This window comes from Oryctolagus cuniculus, chromosome 3 (genome assembly GCF_051225735.1).
Source record: "Oryctolagus cuniculus isolate XC-2025 breed Fujian yellow rabbit chromosome 3, ASM5122573v1, whole genome shotgun sequence".
In the NCBI taxonomy this organism is placed as follows: Eukaryota; Metazoa; Chordata; class Mammalia; order Lagomorpha; family Leporidae; genus Oryctolagus; species Oryctolagus cuniculus.
This window is the reverse complement of record NC_142869.1, coordinates 15,402,290-15,424,747: the sequence shown is the minus strand read 5'-3', so window position 1 is coordinate 15,424,747 and position 22,458 is coordinate 15,402,290. Positions and strand designations below refer to the sequence as shown.

At 42.7% G+C, this 22,458-nt stretch overlaps 1 protein-coding gene across 1 annotated transcript in view; it reads right to left on the bottom strand.

Moving 5' to 3' along the window:
- Nucleotides 1–17,992: 17,992 nt before the first annotated feature.
- WDFY1 (WD repeat and FYVE domain containing 1) overlaps nt 17,993–22,458 on the bottom strand; it is a 62,476-nt gene continuing 58,010 nt past the window's right edge. Inside the window, exons 11-12 of the mRNA XM_002712502.6 lie at nt 22,039–22,147; nt 17,993–21,275 (exon numbers count right to left, since the gene is read on the bottom strand). Coding sequence (XP_002712548.2) covers nt 21,216–21,275; nt 22,039–22,147 — 169 coding nt within the window. The 3' untranslated portion in view covers nt 17,993–21,215. The remainder of the gene's footprint in view (nt 21,276–22,038; nt 22,148–22,458) is intronic.

Sequence of the window (22,458 nt, the reverse complement as noted above, 5' to 3'; positions counted from 1 at the left end):
AATGTGACTATTGATAAGTAGTAACTTTGCCCTGCCATTTGCCAAAGATATTTTCTAATATATGTTTTGAACTTCCTGTGATCTTTTGCTGTGAGGTTTCCTTCATTTACCTTCTTTCATATTGATGACCGTGTTTCTGTGTTTCTGTGTGCAACACATCTTTAAGCATCTTTTGCAGGGCTAGACGAGTGGCAACAAATTCTTTCAATTTCTGTTTGCTGTGAAAGGCCTTTATTTCACCTTCATTCACAAATGATAGCTTTGCAGGATATAATATTCTGGGCTGGCAGTTTTTCTCTCTTAGCACCTGGGCTGTGTCTCTCCATTCCCTCCTAGCTTGTAGGGTTTCTGATGAGAAGTCAGCTGTGAGTCTAATTGGAGATCCTCTGAGAGTAATCTGACATTTCTCTTTTGCACATTTTAGGATCTTTTCTTTATGTTTCACTGTGGTGAGTTTAATTACAACGTGTTGTGGTGAGGATCTCTTTTGGTCATGTTTACTAGGGGTATGAGCTTCCTGTACTAGGATGTTTCTGTCCTTCTCCAAACCTGGGAAATTTTCTGCTAGTATCTCACTAAAAAGGCCTTCTAATCCTTTCTCCCTCTCCATGCCTTCAGGAACTCCTAGAACCCAAATGTTGTTTTTTGGTTTTTGTTTTTTTTGTTTTGTTTTGTTTTGTTTTTTTGACAGGCAGAGTGGACAGTGAGAGAGAGACAGAGAGAAAGGTCTTCCTTTTGCCATTGGTTCACCCTCCAATGGCCGCCACGGCTGGCACACTGTGGCCGGCGCACTGCGCTGATCTGATGGCAGGAGCCAGGTGCTTCTCCTGGTCTCCCATGGAGTGCAGGGCCCAAGCACTTGGGCCATCCTCCACTGCACTCCCTGGCCACAGCATAGAGCTGGACTGGAAGAGGGGCAACCGGGACAGAATCCGGTGCCCCGACCGGGACTAGAACCCGGTGTGCTGGTGCCGCAAGGCAGAGGATTAGCCTAGTGAGCCATGACGTCGGCCAATGTTGGGTTTTTTAATAGTATCCTGTACATTCCTGACAATATTTTTTAGATTTCTAATTTCCTCTTCTTTTCTTTGGTTTGACTGTATACTTTCCTGTTCTCTGTCTTCTAAGTCCGATATTCTCTCTTCTGCTTCACCCATTCTGTTTTTAAGGCTCTCTAATGTGTTTGTCATTTGATCTATTGAATTCTTCATTTCATTATGATTTCTCATCACTATCACAGTTTCATCTTCTACTAGTTATTTCATTTCATTTTGATTCCTCCTTAATATTTCATTTTTGCAAGAGATTTTCTATCCTGTCCATTAAGGATTTCTGTAGTTCAAGAATTTGTTTTTGAGAACTTCTTAATGTTCTTATCAATTTTTTGAGATCTGCTTCTTGCATTTCTTCTATCTCATCATCTTCATAATCTTGAATTGGGGTGTCTTTTTCATTTGGGGGAATCATAGTGTCTTCCTTGTTCTTGTTACCTCAATTTCTACGTTTGTTTGACATTGTGGAGATATTCTTTGGTTTATTCACTGTGGTGCTTTTTCTCATTATACTATGACTCTAGATTAAGTGGACTGTCTGCTTTTGATGGATCCTTAGAGGCTGTGATGGGTGTGGCCAGAGAGCTCTGTTTGGTTCTTCAGGGTTAAGGGTGTGCCAAAGATTGTTCTCTCGCTCGCTCGCTCTCTCTTTTTTTGACTCAGTTGGGAAGTAATTCCGCACAGCTGAGTGGAATTGAGGGTAGTTGATGTATGAAATCTGGCCCCTGTGGGTATTCGTCTGCTCTACCCCTAGGACCACACAGAGAGTTGATGCAGCCCTCAGTGTGGTCTCAAATTTCTCCTCAGTCTCTCACCAGGTTGCCAAGGTTACCGAGTTTGTGTACTCGGTGAGTTTTCTCACCGCCCCCTCAGATTTTCACAGTCTCAGTTTGTTAGCTCCACACTTTCACTAGGTCCTAACATCCTGTTATTTCTCCCCACTAGATTCAGGTTTTTCTGCTTGGCTAATGGCAGGCGCTGCTTTACATACATAAAATGGCACCTGCTCTTTGTCTTGCTCGGCTTTGTAAGGTGAGTGGAGAGAGAGGCTAGTGTCCATGCCAGTTCCCCTAATTTATTCATTTTTTTCTCTCCTCCAGTCAGCCTGGTGAACTTTCCCCAGTGGGGCTTCAGGCCTCGTTCCCTCTAGGCTCTTTCTGCCTTTCCCTGCCAATGTCTCAGGTTAAGGAGGTTTTTGTCTCACCTCCCCTTCCAGCGCTGGCACACAGACTCTGCGGCTCGGCTTCCATGCGGTGGGTGACCTTGCTCTCCCCGTAGGTCCTCCGTGTCACATCCACTAGGTCCAGAAGAGTTTCCTCTGCAATTTTTTCCTGAGCCTTTTCCTGAGGCTACAGTAACTCCACTTTTATCAAACTATCTTTTCCTGGACTATTGGTGCGCGCCCTCACTATTCCGCCATCTTGGCTCCGCCCAGGCCTGTAGATTCTTTCTTTCAAAACCTCAGTGACAAGCACCCCAGGGAGCGGATTACAGACCTCTTGAGTCTCACTACCTAGAATTGGCCACTTGTGAAAGTACCCTTCATTCTCTTTTTAAGCCATGAACCAGGAGCTCAGGATGGGACCCAGCCACACATCTCAGCTTTTCCTGAAGAGTGAGCTTTGCTGCCCACGGCTCTTCCTACCCAGCCCTCTCTTCCCCTCCATCTCCTTTCCCAAAGCAGGATCAAGCTACCATGATCTCCATCATTTCTAATTAAAAGAAGGGATAAGAAAGGAACCACTATTTACCATGGATACTAGGCTAGCTGTTTTACATAGATGATATTATTATACACATTTTACACATCATGAAACCAGTGAATACACACAATGTTTGTACAACTTGCAAATGTTAACACAGCTAACTGGATCTGCAGCCCTGGAATTCAAGCCTAGATAAGGCTAGGGCCAAAGTCCAAGCTCTTTTGCCCTGTGCAGTCTCCACTGTATTTGTTAGCACCTCCTGCTGGCTTCCTCTGGGATCCCAGAATTGCTGTTTGCACAGAGAGTAAGAGGGTGTCCTTTGGAAGCAGAAAAACTGGAATTTGAAGATGATTTTGTAACCTGTAAAATGAAGACTAAAACCAATTCCTTTCTCAGGGGTTTAAAACGGATTAAATAAAATATTCCAGGAAAAGTATTAGAAAAGAATAATACATATTAGCAATCCTCTTCCTCCTCTTTCTCCTTCACCTTGACTTCCTCTCCCCACTCTGGACCCAGGTAACCCCCACTGGGCCTCGCACAACAGAAGCAGCAATGCGAGGTCATTTGGAAGGTCCAATGCCAGGTCATTTGGAAGGTACGGCAGCAGCACATGGTGGTAAATGGGATGACATTGAACCCACACAGGGTTGGACTCAGTGAACAGGCTCTAAAGCCATTTGCTGGAGTGGGACTTTGGCACAGAGTTTAAGTTGCCCTTCAGGGCACCCATATCATATATAGGATTGACGATTGTAGCCTTAACTCCCCTCCTGATTCCAGCTTCCTGCAAATATGCACCCTGGGAGATAGCAGGAGATAACTCAAGTTCTTGAATCCCTGCAACCCACATGGGAGACCCAGGTGGAGTTCTGGTTTCTCTCTCTCTCTCTCTCTCTCTCTCTCTCTCTCCATTTCAAATAACTAACTAAAAACTGTTTAAATTAAATCGTGTTCTTACACCTGATTTTTTCAATAGGGGTTAGTTCAGCTCTGATTCAGATTTTTAAGCAAACTACCTAAAATCAACCAGAAAAACCTGCTCAAGTGCAAGAGAAAGTCCCAAATAACAAGAATATGGGGCACTGCAGAGAGCATGTGCCAGAGCAGATGGGCCTAACTCCCCTCACGCTGCCCACAAGTGATGAATTAAAAAGCGAATGTCAGGAGGTCATATTCTGTGCCCGTTTTCTTCCTTTTTCAGCAAGCAATGGGCTATGCTCTGAAGGCAGACACTTTCAAGTTTGCTTTTATAAAAAATACAATCAACTGGAACATTCTTGATTAAAGTTTTTTACAATACTGTTAGAGTGATGCCAACTTCTCAGTGCTTTGTTCTTAGATGTGAGCAGACAACTAGGAGCCCCAGAGCCTCCAGGATAGATTCTTCCGTGAATGAGAGACAGAAACACGCAAGAATAAATAAGGAATGGAATTAAAGAGGAGAGACAACACAGCGAGAAGCTGTCATGAAGATCTGCAGAAAGGGGCAGGCATTTGACCTACTGATTAAGAAACCCACATCCCACATAGAGAGCACCTGGGTTCATGACCAGCGCTGGCTCCTGATGCCAGCTTCCTGTTAATGCAAATAGCAGATGATGGTTCAAGTCCATGAGGTCCCCATCTCCTGAAAGGGAGACCTGGATTGAGTTCTGAGTGCCTGGCCTCAGTTCTAATGGTGGTTGTTGTGGCTATTTGGAAGAGAGAACCAGTGATGGGTGGGAGTGCATTCTCTTTTTCTGCCCCACCCCCACAAAAGAAATAAATAAATTAAAAATTTTAAAATCTGCAGAAGGAGAACAGAAGAGTTTTCATTTACTAAACTGGAACAGCATAATATTTTTTTAAAAATCGGAAAGCAATGTAGGGTTCTTGGAAATTATACATACAAAAACTGAAATATTCAGCAGAAAAGTTGGAAGGTAAAATCGAGGAAATTATCTGAAAAGCAGACCCAAGGACAAAAATGGGAAAACTATAGGACTGGTCCAATGGAAATGGAAGCTTCAGAAAGAACACAGAAAATGTCTAGAAGCAAATTATGAAGGAAATAATTCAGGAAAATTTTCCAAAACTTAAAGACACAAGTTCTCAGGTTATAGGGCCCACTGAATGTCCTCTCTAATGACTAAAAGACTCACTTATGGAACTTCATTGGGAAATTTCAAAATATTGAGAATAAAGTGAATATCCTAAAATCTTCAAGGAAAACAAAACAAGTTAACCTCCAAAAGAGGGGAGGGGAGATAAAAATAGATTAAATCTGTCATTACAACATGGGAACTCAGAAAGCAATGTGGAAATCCTTCCAGAACTTTGACAAAGAAATTTCAATCCTAAAATTATGCTCGCAACCAACCAATCATTCAAACATTAGAGAAAAGGGAGGGCATTTGGCATAGCAGTTAAGTCATCACTTGGAACATCCACATCTTATATCACAGTACCTGGTTCAAGTCCCAGCTGCTCCATTTCCAATCCAGCTTCCTGCTAATGCACACCCTTGGACACATCAGTGATGGCTCAAGTGCTTGACTCCCTGCCACCCACATGAGAGACCCTGATTGAGTTTCAGATTATGGCTTTGGCCTGACCCAGCTCTGGCTGTTGCAAGCACTTGGGGCATGAACCAATGGATAGATCTCTCTTTCTGCCTTTCAAATAAAATGAAAACAATTAAGTTTTTAAAATTTAAAGGGTATATTAGGGAAGAAAACAGACATTTCCTCATGTTCAAGGAATGATAGGTCCTATCTTTTGTCTTCTCAAAAACCAATTAATGCTCTTTTTCCAGGCAACAGATTCCAGTATGGTTCAGGAAGTGTGTGAAGATCTCTTTATTTCAGGAAAGTGAGGTCCCCTAGGCCTTGTTTCAGCTGGGAATGAGTGTACAACCCCGTTCTGGTGAATGACCTGTGAGTAGAAAGCAATTCAGGCTATTCTGGGAAAGCAGCTTTTTTCTTAGAAAGGTGGAGAGGGGAGAATGGCAGGGGCTTATGAAGCTTATGAAGCTTCTTCTACCTGTACCTCTTCTTCCCGGTCAGACACTAGAACATCATCAAGTGATGATGCTGGGTCTCTGCATCCTTGAGCTGAGCAGCCAGAGGGCACAAAGCCCAACTTGTTGAGGATGGTGAAGGATAAGTTCCAAAAACACCTGCGTCCCTGGCTGCACTGTCACACAGCTGAAATGCCTGCCTCTGGGTTTTGTACAATAAAAAAAATGCAGATCTATGTAGGTTGCTCTTAGTGGGCATGCTGTGAGATGTGATGGGAAATATTCCTCACTGACATTTAGGACTGGTAAGGTGATCTCCTGTCATGCGTCCTTTCTTAAGAAGCTTAGAAGAAATGTTCTACCACAGACAGGAAGGAAGGAAGGAAGGAAGGAAGGAAGGAAGGAAGGAAGGAGGGAGGGAGGGAGGGAGGGAGGGAGGGAGGGAGGGAGGAAGGAGGGAGGGAAGAGAGGGAGGGAGAGGTGGATGGGGCAAGGGAGCCGTGCAGGCAGGAAGAGGGTGGCAGGAGAGGAAACAGATCATCCAGCACAAGTGAGCCCACAGCTCGCTGATTCACTGTCCTCCCCATGTAGGGCACAGCAGAGAAAGTCTCCTCCTCTTCCTCTAAACCTCTGTCTGCCTGCACAAACCACAGCGATGCTACCTCAACTGTTGGTCCATTCTACCACTTTGCTTGGTTCCTCTTAAATCCCGCTACTACCACCACAACCCTTAAGGCCTCCTCGCCAGTCTATCCAACTAGCCTTCCACCATCTTCGTGACCTGTACAGTGCTCCCCACCCAGCCCAGCTAAGAAGCTGCCTCTAACTGCAGCTTCCCAGGACCTTTTCTTATGAAGAAAGGACTCTGGAATTGTTATGAATATCCAGATTGATTATCAATAATCACTTGATATCAACATTTTAGCTGAATATTTCTCTCTGTTTCATTTTTGCAAGGTAGTGGCCATAAGGACAGGTATTCATTTGGTTTGCTCACTACTATAGTGCTGGTGTTTTGCTTAAACCCATGTCAGCACCTAGAAATGCAAAGAGGATATTTGAATACATGAATGAAAAATAGATATTCACCCACCTTGATACTCGATACTTGTTTCTTCAATGCCTTATCCTTTCATTTGACATTGTTAAAATCACCAATTGGCTCTAAATAGCCAATTTGCCTTCACCAGTGATGTTTAGAAGGATATATTGAGACATATTTTTTTTCACTGAATTTACTGTAATAAGGTCCCTGGTGCCAGAAAGAAACAGTAACTAGGCTTCAACACTTCCTTGAAGAATGTACACTTACTTTTATGTTCCCTTTAGTATTTGATTTCTAGATACTAAGTACAAACACTGAGATAAATTCTTCGATGGTATCTTTGATTCTGAAATGGAACTGCCTCTCTGGATCCTGCTGTGGCTTGGTTTTGAGACATAGGCAAAAGGTGTAAATAAACCCAGCACTATGATTTAATTTAGAAGCCTCCACTGCATTCATGAGAATGCAAATAAATAGTTTAAATACAGAGATTAAAGAGCACTTGAAATGATTACAGGAGAAAATGCAAGCAATTTCTGCAGCTTATGAGAATGTTCCTAAATGTGCAATTGCATTTTCAACACAATTAGATGCCTAACTGTGTGCTAGCCTTAGTTAATGCATTTTAACACAGATGTTAAAATTAGATGTTTTCAAAAAATAACTACCTTTGCCTACTGCCTTTTGGAAATGTGAAAAACATATAATTTCTCTGTACTCTCTTTTCTTTGTTTCTAAAGCTTTAAATGGCTCAGAGTCACACAGATAGGAGCAGACATTTAGCTTGTCAGATAAGATGCCGTGGCCCACATCAGACGACCTGGGTTCTGTTCCTGGCTCCAGCTCCTAACTCCAGCTTCTTGATAATGCAGACGCTGGGAGGCAGCCATGATGGCTTCAGCAATTGGTTTCCTGCCACTTTCATGAAAGGCTTAGAATTGGCTACTGACTCCCGCCTCTGGCACCAGCCCAGTCCTGGCCAGATATTACAAGATCTGGGGAGTGAAGCAATGGCGAGGAGCACCCTTCCTGTCTCAAGAGTTTTTGAAAGGAAAAATTTTTGTGTAAGTATAATCTGCTTAATATTTAATAATAATATTTGACTTTCAAATGGTTTTAAAAACAACCATGTGAAAGATACATACTTCATATTCCAAGATACCAGGTAAAAATTTAACATTATATAATTAGAAATCGATCATTTTTACCATAATCTAATATGAAGATTTGAAAAAGAGCAGTATGTTAGAATATGCATTTCTTTATTTTCACTTATCCCCTTTCAAAAGTTTTGGCAAAAAAATACCTTCAAATAACTCATTAAACTGTGCCACTAAGGTACAGGTTTCCTTGGGGGCAGGGGACACAATATTGCTGAATAATAATAACAATAAAAGAATTTGGTGAAGAAACACCTCTAGCTTCTGACTCCAGCTTCTTGTATGTGACCTGACGGCTCAAGTAATTGGGTCACTGCCACTCATGTGGGAGACCTGGATAGAGTTCTCAGCTGCTGGCTTCAGCCCCAGCCCAGCCCTGGGATTTACAGAATAAATCAGTAGATAGGAGCTCGCTCTTTCTCTCTGTCTCTCTGCTTCTCAAATCAATCAATTAATCAATAAAGCTATCTCCCTCATTTTAAAGATAGAGGGCCACTGAAATTGTTTTCATCTGGGCTAAAACTCGCTGTCAAATCTCTAAAACCTATAATATCAGAGAGCAGAGGAACCAATTATTTTCACCAAAAGCAGAAAAAATAATGATCTTCCATGTCAGAAAATGCTGGGCTGCTCTACAAAGGAGTTCTCATAACCCTGGCAGGCTTTGTGAACCACACAGATAGCTTTGTGAGGCCCATAAAGGAATGTGAGGTGGAATTAAGAGTTTTGGACATCCCTTTCAACACGGATTAAAACCTGGAATTAGAGGCAATATTAGGAATGGAAAACCTTAAGACAAAACTATGTGCCCAACATCTGAGTGCAACTCCGAATCTCTATTTTGGTTGAATGTTACTTTCACTGGATCAGCAACTCCCTGAGCATCTGCCACGTGCCAGGCAGTTCCATATTCTGTACCAAGGATGCCTTAGGACTTACGTGGGTCCAGCACCACTTTTGCTTTCACAGCCCTTGCTTCCTTAAAAACGTATTAAAAATATATTTCATGACTTTATTGGTGTCATGACAAGTACTCCCAGACTAGATTACTACATATTTATCTTTGTTGTATTTATTTTACTGTTGCTTCCAAAAGAAATTAAAATGAAGGTGTGTTTGTGGGTCCCAAAAAGTGTCCCGGGTCCTAGACACTGTGCTGACTGCACACGGAGGGGTTCTACCTGTGACAAAGTTGATATTTCACTGTGCTGATGGCTCCTTGTGAGAGATAAATAGTAATACTGACATTAGTAAATAAATAAAAATGATAGTTTTGGAGGGTGACAAATACCATGCAGGACTCAGAGTTGGGATTGGGCTCAGGAAAGTGAGGCTCCTAGAGTGGAAGAGTCGAGTCCAAGCCATGCAATATTAAGCCTGCCCTTGCAGGCTCCTGACAGTGAGAGCCTCCTTGTACTTTTCATTGGAATTCCAGATTAAAGAACCTTCCAGGCCTTCTCAGATGGTTGCAAGTTTGCACACAGCTGGAATACCAAGTAGTGTATTTTCAACTTTCAAATGATAAAGGTATCAGTGGACACCCTTTACCCCCCTCCCCCCAAGTAGTACATTTGGAATGGCTATTCCACACGGGGATAATACAATATGTGCAGTCCTCTCTTCTCAATCAACATTATGGACATCTAACAAACTCTTCCCAAACAGGTCTCCACCCCGTTCCTTACACCTGCCACATCCCTAGTGCTGAAGATCCCAACAGGCACAGGCATTTGTGTGGCAGTAACTAAGCTGCAAGCATCTCCATATTTCATTAGTATCTTCCTTCTATTAAATATCACCATATAACAGAGGTCTTTTGAACATAATATACTTTATTAGGCATGCCTAATTAACATAATCTGGCACTACACTAAGTCCAGATGTCAAAACCCAAATGGTAGTTTGCACCCTGGGAAGCAGAAAGCGATGAATCAAGTAGTTGGGTTCCTGCCACCCATGTGGGACACCTGAATTGAGTTTCCAGGTCCCACCTTCAGCCTGGCTCAGTCTTGATTTTTGCAGATATTTGGGAAGTGAACCATGGGAAAAGAACTCTGTGTGTATGTCTGTCTCTCATAAGTAAATGAATTTTAAAATATTTTGTAGAATTATAACATAATGAAATGCTTATATAAATGGAAAAGCAACCTAAAATGCTCTATGTAGAATATAATTCAGAATTGTGGAACATAGTATGTTCCTTTTTACTTAATGCATTTTGAAACTGTGCCTCAATAAAATGGAAAACTTTTATAATAAAATTTTTAAATTTTACCTTGGGAAAAAAAAAAAACCCAAATGGTTCAGGGTAACAAAAATGCAGAGAGACTGGGGCTGGTACTGTGGTGCAGCCACTTAGGCTGCTGCCTGTGAGGCTGGCATCCCAAACAAGAGCACCCGTGTGAGTCCAGCCACTCTGCTTCTGATCCTGCTGGTGTGTAGCAGGATGTGGCCCAAGTAGTTGGGGCCCTGTCTCTGATGTGGGAGACCTAGATGGAACCTAGCTCCTGGCTTCAGCCTGGGCCAGACAGGTGTTGTAACATCCGTCTGGGGGAGTGAATCAGCAGATACAAGATCTCTCCCTCGCTGGCCCGCGGCTCACTAGGCTAATCCTCCACCTAGCGGCACTGGCACACCGGGTTCTAGTCCTGGTTGGGGAGCTGGATTCTGTCCTAATTGCTCCTCTTCCAGTCCAGCTCTCTGCTGTGGCCCGGGAAGGCAGTGGAGGATGGCCCAAGTTCTTGGGCCCTGCACCCGCGTGGGAGACCAAGAGGAAACACCTGGCTCCCGGCTTAGGATCTGCGTGGCGCACCGGCTGCAGCACGCCAGCTGTAGCGGCCATTTTGGGGGGTGAACCAACGGAAGGAAGACCTTTCTCTCTGTCTCTCTCTCTAACTCTGCCTGTCAAAAAAAAAAAAATCTCTCCCTCCCGCCCTCCCCCATCACTATGCCTTTCAAATGCATAAATAGATAATTTTTAAAAAACAGAGAAACTATAGTTCACTTGTATACAATACTTGGAAACATAGATATTTAAATACCTACTTTGAAATGGATCTATAATTAGAATATTATGTCTTCTATAAAAAGCAGTTAAGCAAATGGTAAGAATACCAACTGATGAGCTTCCAGCTGAAAAGACAGTTTCTGAACTGGTATAGCAGAAAGAATAGACAGCTAAAGACAATAGGGGCTGCAACTGAATCCTGGCTCTTTTGTAAAAATGGGCAAGTTCCTTAACTTTATTGAACTTTAGTTTTCTTGTCTGTAAAACAGGGGTCATCTCTGTATGTTGGGTGGATGTGTGAACAAAACACACATATATGAAATACAGATGGTGTTTGGTCTGTTCTGAGTATGCTGGTCTCTTTTGCTAGCACAAATTTGGGTAAGGGTTCCACTGCATCAATTCTTCAACTCAACCCCTGATTACCTTAGGAGTTCTGAGCTTTCTGGCAGCTCTGCCTTTCCGGTTGCTCAAGGAAAACCTTGGAGTCTCCATTGATTCACTGATTTCTCCTGCACCTCACATATACAACATCAGGAAATCATGCAGGCTCTCCCTTTAAAATATACCCAGAATATAGCAACCACTCATTCCCTCCGTCAGCATTAACTGATCCTCTCTCTGGTTTGCTCCATGGCCTTTTCAGTGGCCTCGTTGCTTGCACACCTGCCCATTTAGACTACACATAGCAGAGAGCTCTGTGAACCCTACTAACCAGATCAGCTCACTCCTGTCTTCAAGACTTTCTGATGGCTCCCACTCACTCTTAGTGAAAGCCAACATCCTTGTCATGACTTGTGATCCAGCCCACAGTCAAGATCCCCTTCACTCATCCCACTGTCCCACTCTGGCTTCCTTGTTCTACCCCAGACACCTTAGGCTCACTGCTATATTGCAGCCCTTGCTGTAGCTATTTTGTCTGCCTGGGATGTCTTCTCTTGGTTTCAACTTAGCTGTCTCCCTCAAATCAACCCCTCAAATTCTTTGTATATGGATCGCCATGATCACTCAGTTTCATCTGGCAAGTTGCCCTCTTGACATCACCATCACCTCTGCAGCATTCTCTGGCTGCAGTAACCTACTCTTCTCTTTTTCTCCACAGCAGATATTACCACCCAGCATCCTGTATAATTCATCTATTTATTAGGTCCACTGTTTATTGTCTGTCTCCCTCTGCATAAAGTCCACAAAAGTAGAGACCTTTGTTTTCTTTGAGAATTTTTTTTTTTTTGACAGGCAGAGTGGACAGTGAGAGAGAGAGACAGAGAGAAAGGTCTTCCTTTTTGCCGTTGGTTCACCCTCCAATGGCTGCCGCGGCCGGTGCGCTGCGGCCAGCGCACCGCGCTGATCTGATGGCAGGAGCCAGGTACTTATCCTGGTCTCCCATGGGGTGCAGGGCCCAAGCACTTGGGCCATCCTCCACTGCACTCCCGGGCCACAGCAGAGAGCTGGCCTGGAAGAGGGGCAACCGGGACAGAATCCAGTGCCCCAACCGGGACTAGAACCCGGGATGCCGGCGCCGCAAGGCGGAGGATTAGCCTAGTGAGCCGCGGCGCCGGCGAGAATGTGTTTTTGAAGAATCTAGAATAGTTCTATACATGATAAGCACTCAATAGTTTTTCAATGCATGGTGTTGTCAATGAAAGAACAATACGTAAGAGATAATACGCACAACACTAGCACATAGTTAAGTTCTAGTGCGTGCACTTGGAACACTGAGAATGTAGCAATGCAGACTTCCCAAGCCCTGATCGTGGTGCATAACTTACATTACATAGTGGACAAAAACTGAAAAAATTCAGCACCTGTAATTACGGCCAATATAAAAATATGTACATGCTTAACCCAGACTGATTCATTAAAAACCGAATTCTATGTTGCCAAAACAAAAACCTTAAACTTAGCAGCATAGAAAGGGGAAAGTGTTTGGTGGGCAGGGAACATAGAGGTCTGAAGAAGAATGTAATTGAGGACCACGACCTGTTAGCTAGAAGCTTGTCAAGTGCCCTTATGGAAAAATGGCTTGTTTCTGAAGAAGCTCCTTGTCTTCATTTATGTCCACAACCTTCTTTGGCTTGAGATACAGATCTGCCTTCTGGAATTAAGGTAGCAGAGGCCCACGGCTCAGGTTACTCTTATTGTGTAACAAATCACAAAACTTAGCAAACAAAAACAATCATTTCATTTTGTTCCCAATTTTGTGGATCAGGAATTTAAGGGCGATTATCTGGGAAGTTCTCATGTGGGGCCTCTCATGCTATTGCAGTCAGTCGTTGGCTGGATCTGCAACCACCTGAAAGCTCACCTGGGCTGATGTCTAAGATGGTGCATTCCGGTGGCTGGTGACTGACGCAGGCTGCCTGCAGGGAACTCGGTTTAGCCATTGATCAGAACATCTGAGAGTTTCTGGCAGCTGGCATTCTGCAGAGAACCAGGTAAAAACTGCATGGCATTTTCCATTCTAGCCTCATTTCTACCATATTTTGTTAGTGAGTTACTACGTTTGGCTCACATCAAGGGGAAAGAACACAGATCTCATCACTCAATAGGAGGAAGGCCTAAAAATTTGGAGAAATCTTTTTAAACCACACTACAACCACCACCCCTACGAAGCTGCAAAGTGGAGTTATCTTAAAGTAAGTCTTGTGATGATCAGGCACCCAGAAACAAGATTTTGGTGTTTTACAAAGACAAACATCATCCCACCATGTCCCTTATGTACATATCCTTTAAAATCTCTCCTAACACTTTACTCTAACTGCTCCTTTCAGCCTCTGTAAATTTAACAGTGGTTTAGCAGGTGAAATGGGATGGTTAGGAATAACGGTGGTGGGGTGGTTGTGGGGGTGCACACCCTCAAAACTGTCTCACTACATTTATTCCTTAAGAAAATCAAGAAAATCAAGTTTCCTTTTTGTTCATGCACACAGCATTCAAAGTACACACTTGTAAGCATTTATTTATTCAGTGCCTGCCTTATGACTGACACTGCTCATACTGTTGTATGCACAAATTCCCTGTTCTCTTTATGAGTTAGAGGGAGAATAAGAAATGTGTGGCTAGATAAGAGCAAGCAAAAATCCCACCATAGTTGCTGGGGTGATAATGAACTTGAAATTCTATTGTGCGTGGGATGGAGGCTGTTACGGTTTTGTGGAGACAAATGGCATGATCGGAGCCATGTTTTAACAGTGTTAAAAACAGGGGTGGGGCAGGAATAGAGAGGCTGGATGGGGAGCCACTAGAACAATCCAGAAGGTGGTGGACTGGACCATGGTAGTATCAGCTGAAGGGTGAGAAGTTGCCATTTGGGGGATGTATTTTGAAGGCACAGCCAGTTAACTAGAAGCAAAGTTCCCACATCATTTGAGTGAAGAATTACTCATTTTTTATTCAGGTACACCCAGAAATCAAGCAATTTCTCTGTGATCACATATACTTTATTCTGTCTCTCCCGCTTTTCCTCTTAATATCATACTGGGTGAATTCAGCCAGATGTTCCTACTTAGATAAGTTTCTCTGTAATTACTTTCTCTAACGTCAACAGCTCAATAAAGTGCACAACAGAAGTTTCTATATATTCAGCCGAATGTGGCATTTTCAAAGTATGGAAAGAAACATACCAAGTTTAGCTTTCCATCTGTTGGATAACTGAATGAAACCAAATGATTCAGAGAACCAAAAGGCTAAAAACTTCAAGGATCTAGAAGCTTGTGTGATGGACAGTGAGGATACAAACACAAGGCTGCCCCCTGCCTTCTGGAAGCCTGCAGGTGAGTGAAGAAGCTCCTGCTACAGGCCATTAACATGGGTGCATTAAAAATCACGACATGAATTAAAGTATGTGGTACATCTGGAAGAGTGATTAAATACACTTCCAATTGTTTGAAAATAATTTGAGTTAGGGTATTTTGAGTCCAATGAATTATAGAATCACACAAATCCTGACATTACAAGATTAGCTAAACAAAATTTAGTTATTAAAATATGGGGTTGCTTAGCATTATCTTTTCAAAGTTTAATGTCACATTTACTTAATAAAGGGAAAACACCTGGAATTCTGAAATATGGAAATTGTGATTGCTTTGTGACTTTATTTTCATGGTGGAGTCTACAAGGTATTGGCTGTTGTCAAATGTAGCACAGTACAATGTCTCACATAGCTCTGGGGTCAGAGCATAGGTGGCCTGTGCTGTACTGACTGATATCACAAACCTCACCTGAGATAACAATGCCTATCTCCCTTACAGATAATCCCTGCTGTGAGGGCATATTTAAGTAAAATCCCTTTAGATGGTCGTAAGTTTAACAGCCACATCCTAGAAGAGTGATTCTCATTTTTTTCATTAGATTTTGGGACACCCACACATTCTTTGCTGTGCATTAATTTATCCAAGATAAAAATAGAATGTACTTTCTAGAAGGAATTCTGCAAGTTTCAACATAAGTGAAAACAGAGGCCGGTGCCGTGGCTCACTAGGCTAATCCTCCGCCTGCGGCGCTGGCACACCGGGTTCTGTCCTGGTTGCCCCTCTTCCAGTCCAGCTCTCTGCTGTGGCCAGGGAGTGCAGTGGAGGATGGCCCAAGTGCTTGGGCCCTGCAACCGCATGGGAGACCAGGAGAGGCACCTGGCTCCTGGCTTCGGATCAGCACAGTGTGCCTGCCGCAGCGGCCATTGGAGGGTGAACCAACGGAAAAGGAAGACCTTTCTCTCTCTCACTGTCCATTCTGCCTGTCCAAAAAAGAAAAAGAAAAAAAAAAAAAAAAAAAAAAACCTTGCCTTTTAAAATATATAGGAAATGAATGGTTTGGAATAAACTCAGCTTTGTAAATGTCATCACAGAGGCCACCTACCAGTACCTTCACTGAATCATGATTCTAGAAGAAAACAATGAATGGTGAGTAGAGTTCCATGCGCCTCTTAACCTGACTCCAGGGTTCCAGAAAATATGCTGATGCAAAGTCATATTGCCAGGACCAGCACGGTTATAGTGGGCTACGGCTCTGCCTGTAGTGCCAATCCCGTATGGACGCTGGTTTGTGTCCCGGCTGCTCCTCTTCTGATCCAGCTCTCTGCTATGGCCTGGCAAGCAGAAGTTGGCCCAAGTCCTTGGACCCCTGCACCCACATGGAGACCTGGAAGAAGCTCCTGACTCCTGGCTTTGGATCGACTCAGCTTCAGCTGTTAACCGCTATTTGGAAAGTGAACCAGTAGATGGAAGACCTTTCTCTCTGTCTCTCCCTCTCTCTAACTCTACCTCTAAAATAAATAAATAAAATCTTAGAAAAAAATCATATTGCCTTTGTCAATGGTGTTTAAAAAAAAAAAAAAAAGAAATCCCTATTGCTTTCTCTTTCTCTAGAATGTCGAATTCAGGGTCTAAAGCTTTTTCAAATATGAAGGAGCCAGAAGGGGACTAGAAAAAGGAGCGTGAGTTTCCAGATCAACAGACCAGAGTTTAAAACTTTAGTTTTCCACAGTATTGTCTAATTTCAATATGGTATTGGCAAAATCAGTGATGGTTTGTTATACTACAACAGAATACTGATGTATAGGCCAGATTCTGCTGTTGTTAAAACACTCAGACACATTCACCCCACTAGCTGCCCTCTTGCACCCAACACACTCACCTTCCTCTTACCTCAGTGGATTCAAATAATGAAGATTCATTTCTTGCTCATGCAAGTTCACTGCAAGTCCAGGGCAGTTGTGTTCCACAGGACGTACGGGTGTCACACTTTTTTTAAATTAAAGATTTATTTATTTATTTATTTATTTATTTGAAATATAGAGTTCCAGAGAGGCAGAGGCAGAAAGAGAGAAGGGGAGAAAGTGGGAGAGAGAGTGAGTCTTCCATCTACTGGTTCACTCTCCAAATGGTCACAATGGCCGGAGGTGGGCCAATCCGAAGCAAGGAGCCTGGAGCTTCTTCCAGGTCTCCCATGAGGACTTGGGCCATCTTCTACTGCTTTCTTTCCCAGGACATAGCAGAGAGCTGGACTGGAAGAGGAGCAGCCAGGACTCAAACCAGTGCCCATATGGGGATGCTGGGGCTTTACCCACTACACCACAGTGCCGGCCCCCACACTTCTTCTCTTTTAAGATGTTTCCAGGACTGCCAGGGAATAAACTGTCATGGCAGAGAGCCTTTTACCTGCAGTGAAATGCTGCTGCCCACATTTCATTTGGTAACACAGGTTACAAGACCTTACCTAACCTCAGAGGGTTAGAGACCTGGGATCTCAGTCAGTGTGTACCACAAGCATGCAGCAATTATAAATACTTACTCAGAGCGCTGTCTCTTGATGTGAGTAAACCTCTCATAATGTATCAAGTGCAAAAAATAGCATGGTCCCATTAATGGATGTTGCCTAGGTGTAGAGACTGAAAGATACTCAGGGTTAGCTTAATAGAGTTTTCTCTAGATGGTAGGATGAGGTTTAAAAGACTTCTTGCTTTACATTTTCTGTTAGATGTTTTTCTTCTCCTTTTTATTATGTGATAAAATATGATTTCGATGATGAGAAGGAAAAAAGAGAAGTCAGCTTCTTCCTGGCTTAACAGAGGAGTCAGCTCTCTGGGTCTGAGTCACCCCGTGTGGACTCACACTACTGAGCTGCCGAGCGAAGGGAGCTCGGGTCCTGGTGTCTCCCGTGGCTCTGTGTGGTCAGGGAGCCAGGGCGTCCCGTGCTGTGCTGATGGGTGATTCGAGCAGGCCTTCCCAAACTTCAGCTGAGAGATCAACGCCTACTTCCCTTACAGACAATGCCATGGCACGCTGCCACGTGAAGGCAGGTAGGCAGGGAGAAGGCCTGGACTTTCAAGTCAGAGACAATCCAATCCGCTTGGGTTTTTCATCTGTCAAATGAAGGAAGTGATGGCTTGCAGAAGTGTTGCCAGGATTAAATAGCATAATGTAGGTAAAGCACCCAGCACGCAGAGGGTGCTAAATGCATGGTCACTACTAGCATTGCTTTGTATTCAGATCAAACACAACAAAAGCTAAATTAAGCAACACAGTAACAAGCAAGGAATATTTTATTGTATGCATATTCCCCCCAAAAACACAAAAACAGAACACATAAATAGGAGCAAAGTTTCCTAGCCTCTCTGGGATACACAGGGCACCGTATCTTATAGAAACATAGCTAGTACAAGAACAAATTGTACCAATAACATTACCTTTTGTTTACCATGTCAAAAAAGGCTATAGAGAAAAACACTTTAAATTGTACTCTAATATAAATTTGTTGCACAATTAAACTTCAACTTACACAAAGAGTTACTATATAATAAACTGCAGAAAATAGAGTAGGCATTCAACAATCTGCTCACAATTAACAATTAAGCAATAGACACCTGAAAAATATAGAACATATTACTTATTTGTTAAACCTCACATTTATAATGAGCAGATGGTTTAATCATTAATAGTAACTGGTTTCTTAGATTTTAGGAGATACCAGATCCAGTAACAGAAGTAGAAAGCACTTTAAGGAAAACTGATTTTAGAAAATATCTCCTTGGGTCTGAGCTATTGTGGTACATATCTGGGTCAGTTTCAACAGTTCAAAAAATGTAGGTACTTACAAACTGAACTCTTTGGGGAAAAGCAAGGTCAAACATTCTTGAGAGAGATTTTTATATCCTCTAGGTAGCAGGACGGAAACAGGACTTCAGTTAATGGAGGTTTACAATGTAATGATTAAATGTTATAGGGGTATTGTTATCACCTGGACTAACAGAGGGCAATTTAGAAACGTTTTTATAATAATGAATTGGCATTTCCTTATCACATACATACCAGCTCTAAATACAAGGATCTTCTCTGATAGTCTGGGCTTCTTAATCCCTGTTTGTACAAGTTAACTTGAGTATTCAGAAATGGAAAAACCAGTAAATTGTTTCTTGAATCACCATTTTAAATGGCCCTTTCAAGAGAAATGCAGTCAAAATAAGGCAGTAACTAGAAGCCCATCTGTCCCTCTTTTTGTGTGCCTAGTCAGTAAAATTGAGAAAACAATTTTGCCCACTTGTGTAAAAAATGTTACCCCATGTGCTACCTAGCGTGTGTTAGAGACAAGACAAGCCTGGCATGTATGTTTTCAGACAGAAACATTTTAATAGGCTTGTGGAGAGCAGCTTATATTGAAGTGTTCTCCTTTGCTTTTCTGAGATACTTCAATTCTTCCTTAAATACACATTTCCTTCTTGATTGATATTACCTCCGTCCCTCAGGAGGCACTACTACAGCTTTATGTTCTCTATGGGACACGGGGCTTTGTCATCAAGACATTTTTAAAATGAAAACACTCTGGAAGCTAGACAGTATTCTCAGCAGCTGTGAAACTGCTCGATCTGCCTCAGACGTGAGGAAGTCGCACGTCCTGGAAGTTCAATGAAAACACACACACAGTCAGCACTCCTCCACAGGGCAAGGGAGCAACCATATTCCATTTTCCTTTCAGGGCTTAATAAAAATCCCCAGGACAGCACCTCTGTGTGGACTCAACCACGAACCAAACTAAAGTTAATGTAAGAAGCTTGATGTTTGACCTTGGGGTATAAAAATGACTTACCATCGTTCAATTTTTCTTCCAAATTTTGTTAGCGATACACATTTTGGAAAGAACCTAGGGAAAGTTTTTAAAGGAAACTCCTCTTTCAAGTGATGTAACACAAAAATTAGAAGGAACAACAAAAACCCTCAGTCTTTATTTTTTGAAGACAAGCCAACCTTCTTTGCAGATGGGTCCAGCACATGATGTGCCCTGCTGCCTTCTTTTTCCTTTTTATCCTTGTCCCATGGCCATTAAGACATCTTAGTTTAATCGTCTGTCTTAAGCTTTTTAGTCCCTCTAAGAAGTTATAAAACAGATTTAGTCCCCTAGTTTCATCACATAGAAATATTATGCTGCCTTGATATGATCCCAATGTAGTGATGCAGTACTGAGTGGTTTTTTTAACCAATATCCATTGTAAGACTAACAAAGATACTGTTGCTATATATATGTTTGTTGTTTAAAAAAGTAGGCTCTTCTCCACTCACTTCCATAGTCCTAAATTAATGATACATTTACTATTATTAAAAAACACAAATACATAAATATTTGAATATTAAAAAAATAGGCTTCCTATTCCCCACCTCTTCCTCATCCTGGTACTCTGTGGCCAAAGGCTTTAATGCCAGTAAGGACAACTTTGCTAGTTGTTAAGAAAGTGATTTACAATTTAGGAGTAACTCTGCACAACCTGATTGATATGACAGACCAATTTCCTTCTACCAAATACAAATAATGCTAGTTACAACTAACGTCAACATTGTTTAAAAGCTGTGGAGTGGCTCCTGTGGGAGCCACACATAGAAGGTGTCTGTTAGGAGTGCTGGACTATTCCATTTCCCCTCACCGTCGGGCTGATAGCTGGATTTTCCATTAGTCCTTCCTAACTGCAATGAGAACAAGTCAGACGGCTCATGTGACTCCCATGAAAACAGCACCATAGAAAAGTTTTGTTCTCAAAGCACGTTTCGGGGAAAGGAGAGAATGTGGACTGCCGTGGTTATTCTAGAAATTTCACAACTTAACAACAATTGCAAGAAGTTTGCCCAGGGCACACTGGCTGGGAAGAGAGCAAGTGAAGCAAGCCAAATGCTAGGTGCAGACTATGGCACTACCTGGAGAGAACGGATATCTTTGAGAAGTTTATTGGTAACTAAATGTAGAGAATATTCGTACACGGCCAGCATATAAGGAGAGCTCCTGGTTTCTTAAGTTCCTATTGCCACCCCTCAAGAAAGAGAGAACAAGTCCTCCTTCCTGTCATTCCTGCTCTGACACAGAGTCATGGAGACCTGGGAGGCCCGCTAGTCTGAGTGTTTGTACTTGGGACTGCGTTAAGAAAGTTCTAAGCATTAATGTTTTTGTTCAATGTTTTCCTCTCTGAAGCCCTCACTGGCTAGATGACTCTCATCACGCATCAGCTCGCTGCTCATGAGGGAGCTTCCTTGAAGAAATCCCATTCCACAGGGAACCACTGCAGGACTTTTTCCATCATAGTCCCCACTGGTAGGTTCCACGAATGTCCCCCAAAGATACACCTTTACATTTTTCTTTTTAAAAGTGTGGACTGTTTTAAGTGGCTACTGTCCATTCACATGACAGGGACCGTGGGGCTACATGGGAAGAATTTCTTTTGGTGGAAACTGCTGCTCACAAGGTGTAGACATCGTCAAGCTCCTGGATCAATGTGGAGAAAACCCAGTTGCCAGACTGCAGCCCACCACAGGTGTCATGTCCCATATCTGCAAGGGAGAAAAGATGCACAGACAAGGCCGCACTGCTCATGTGGCCTAACAGCAAAACAACAATGGATTCTCCCATTCTCTTCTTCCACTACAGAACCTCCTTCAGATTTAGACAGAGATAAAGCAATGTTCTTCACTAAAATATGAAAAATGCTTAGAAGTAGTATTTTCACATTGGAAAATTATATCACAATGATGTTTCACTGTACATTTAATTTTTTAGCTGTTCACTGGGAATATAAAATACTTCATAGCTTCACAATTCAAGAAAGCTACTGAACACTAAAGACTTACTTTCCATTTCCTTGTTAGTGACCCTAAGATTTAAGGAAAAAATACCTGTGGCTATTCCTTACACTCAGGGTGCCTTCTGCACAGGATTTAAAGGAACACTGACAAGGAAAGGAACACCTAGAGACAGTGGTTGGTGAAGGCCCAGGCTGGCAGGGGAGGGAGAGATGCTGGAGGCCAGAGCTCCGCACCCACAGGATGGGCCCCCAGCCCTCACCAGCTCACTCTCCCAGACCCACATGGCAGAGGAAAACACTACCAGGATGAACTGCCACTTGGGGCACAGAAATACACAAAGCATGCAGTCTGTCACTCATGGCTTTGAACTGGAAGTAGTTGCTTAGAAAAAGGGAAGGCAGGCTTGCCAGTCAGAAAAGGGGGTACACCAGAAGCGTCGTAAGCCCAGGCACAGCACGATGCTGGAGTAATCTAAACTGAGATGCTAGAGGACACACCTAAGGCAGCCTACCTTTACCACACGATCGGTCCCACAGGTCACCATCAGTCCCCTAGCAACGTCCATGGACATGTGGGAAATGTTATGTTTTCCTTCATGAAAGGTTGCTAGAGAAGTCCGACTAACAAAGAGAAAAAGATAAAACTCACCAGCCTGTACCTAGAACGAAGGGATTTCTTTTTTTTAAGCAACACAAGAATACATCCAAAATAGTGTAAAAATTTGCTCTTTAAAATGTGGCTATACTTTTTAAACCGAACTCTATTATTTTAAAAATGTCGGAAAGCATGTAAATTGCAAGACTGTTTTCTAAAAGGTTTTCTGAAATTGCCAAATTACTTTTTTTTACTAGAAAGACTTATATTCCTAGACCAAAAAAAAAAACAACGCGAGCCTTTCGTATGCAAGAGGAACTGCACTGGATGAGATCAT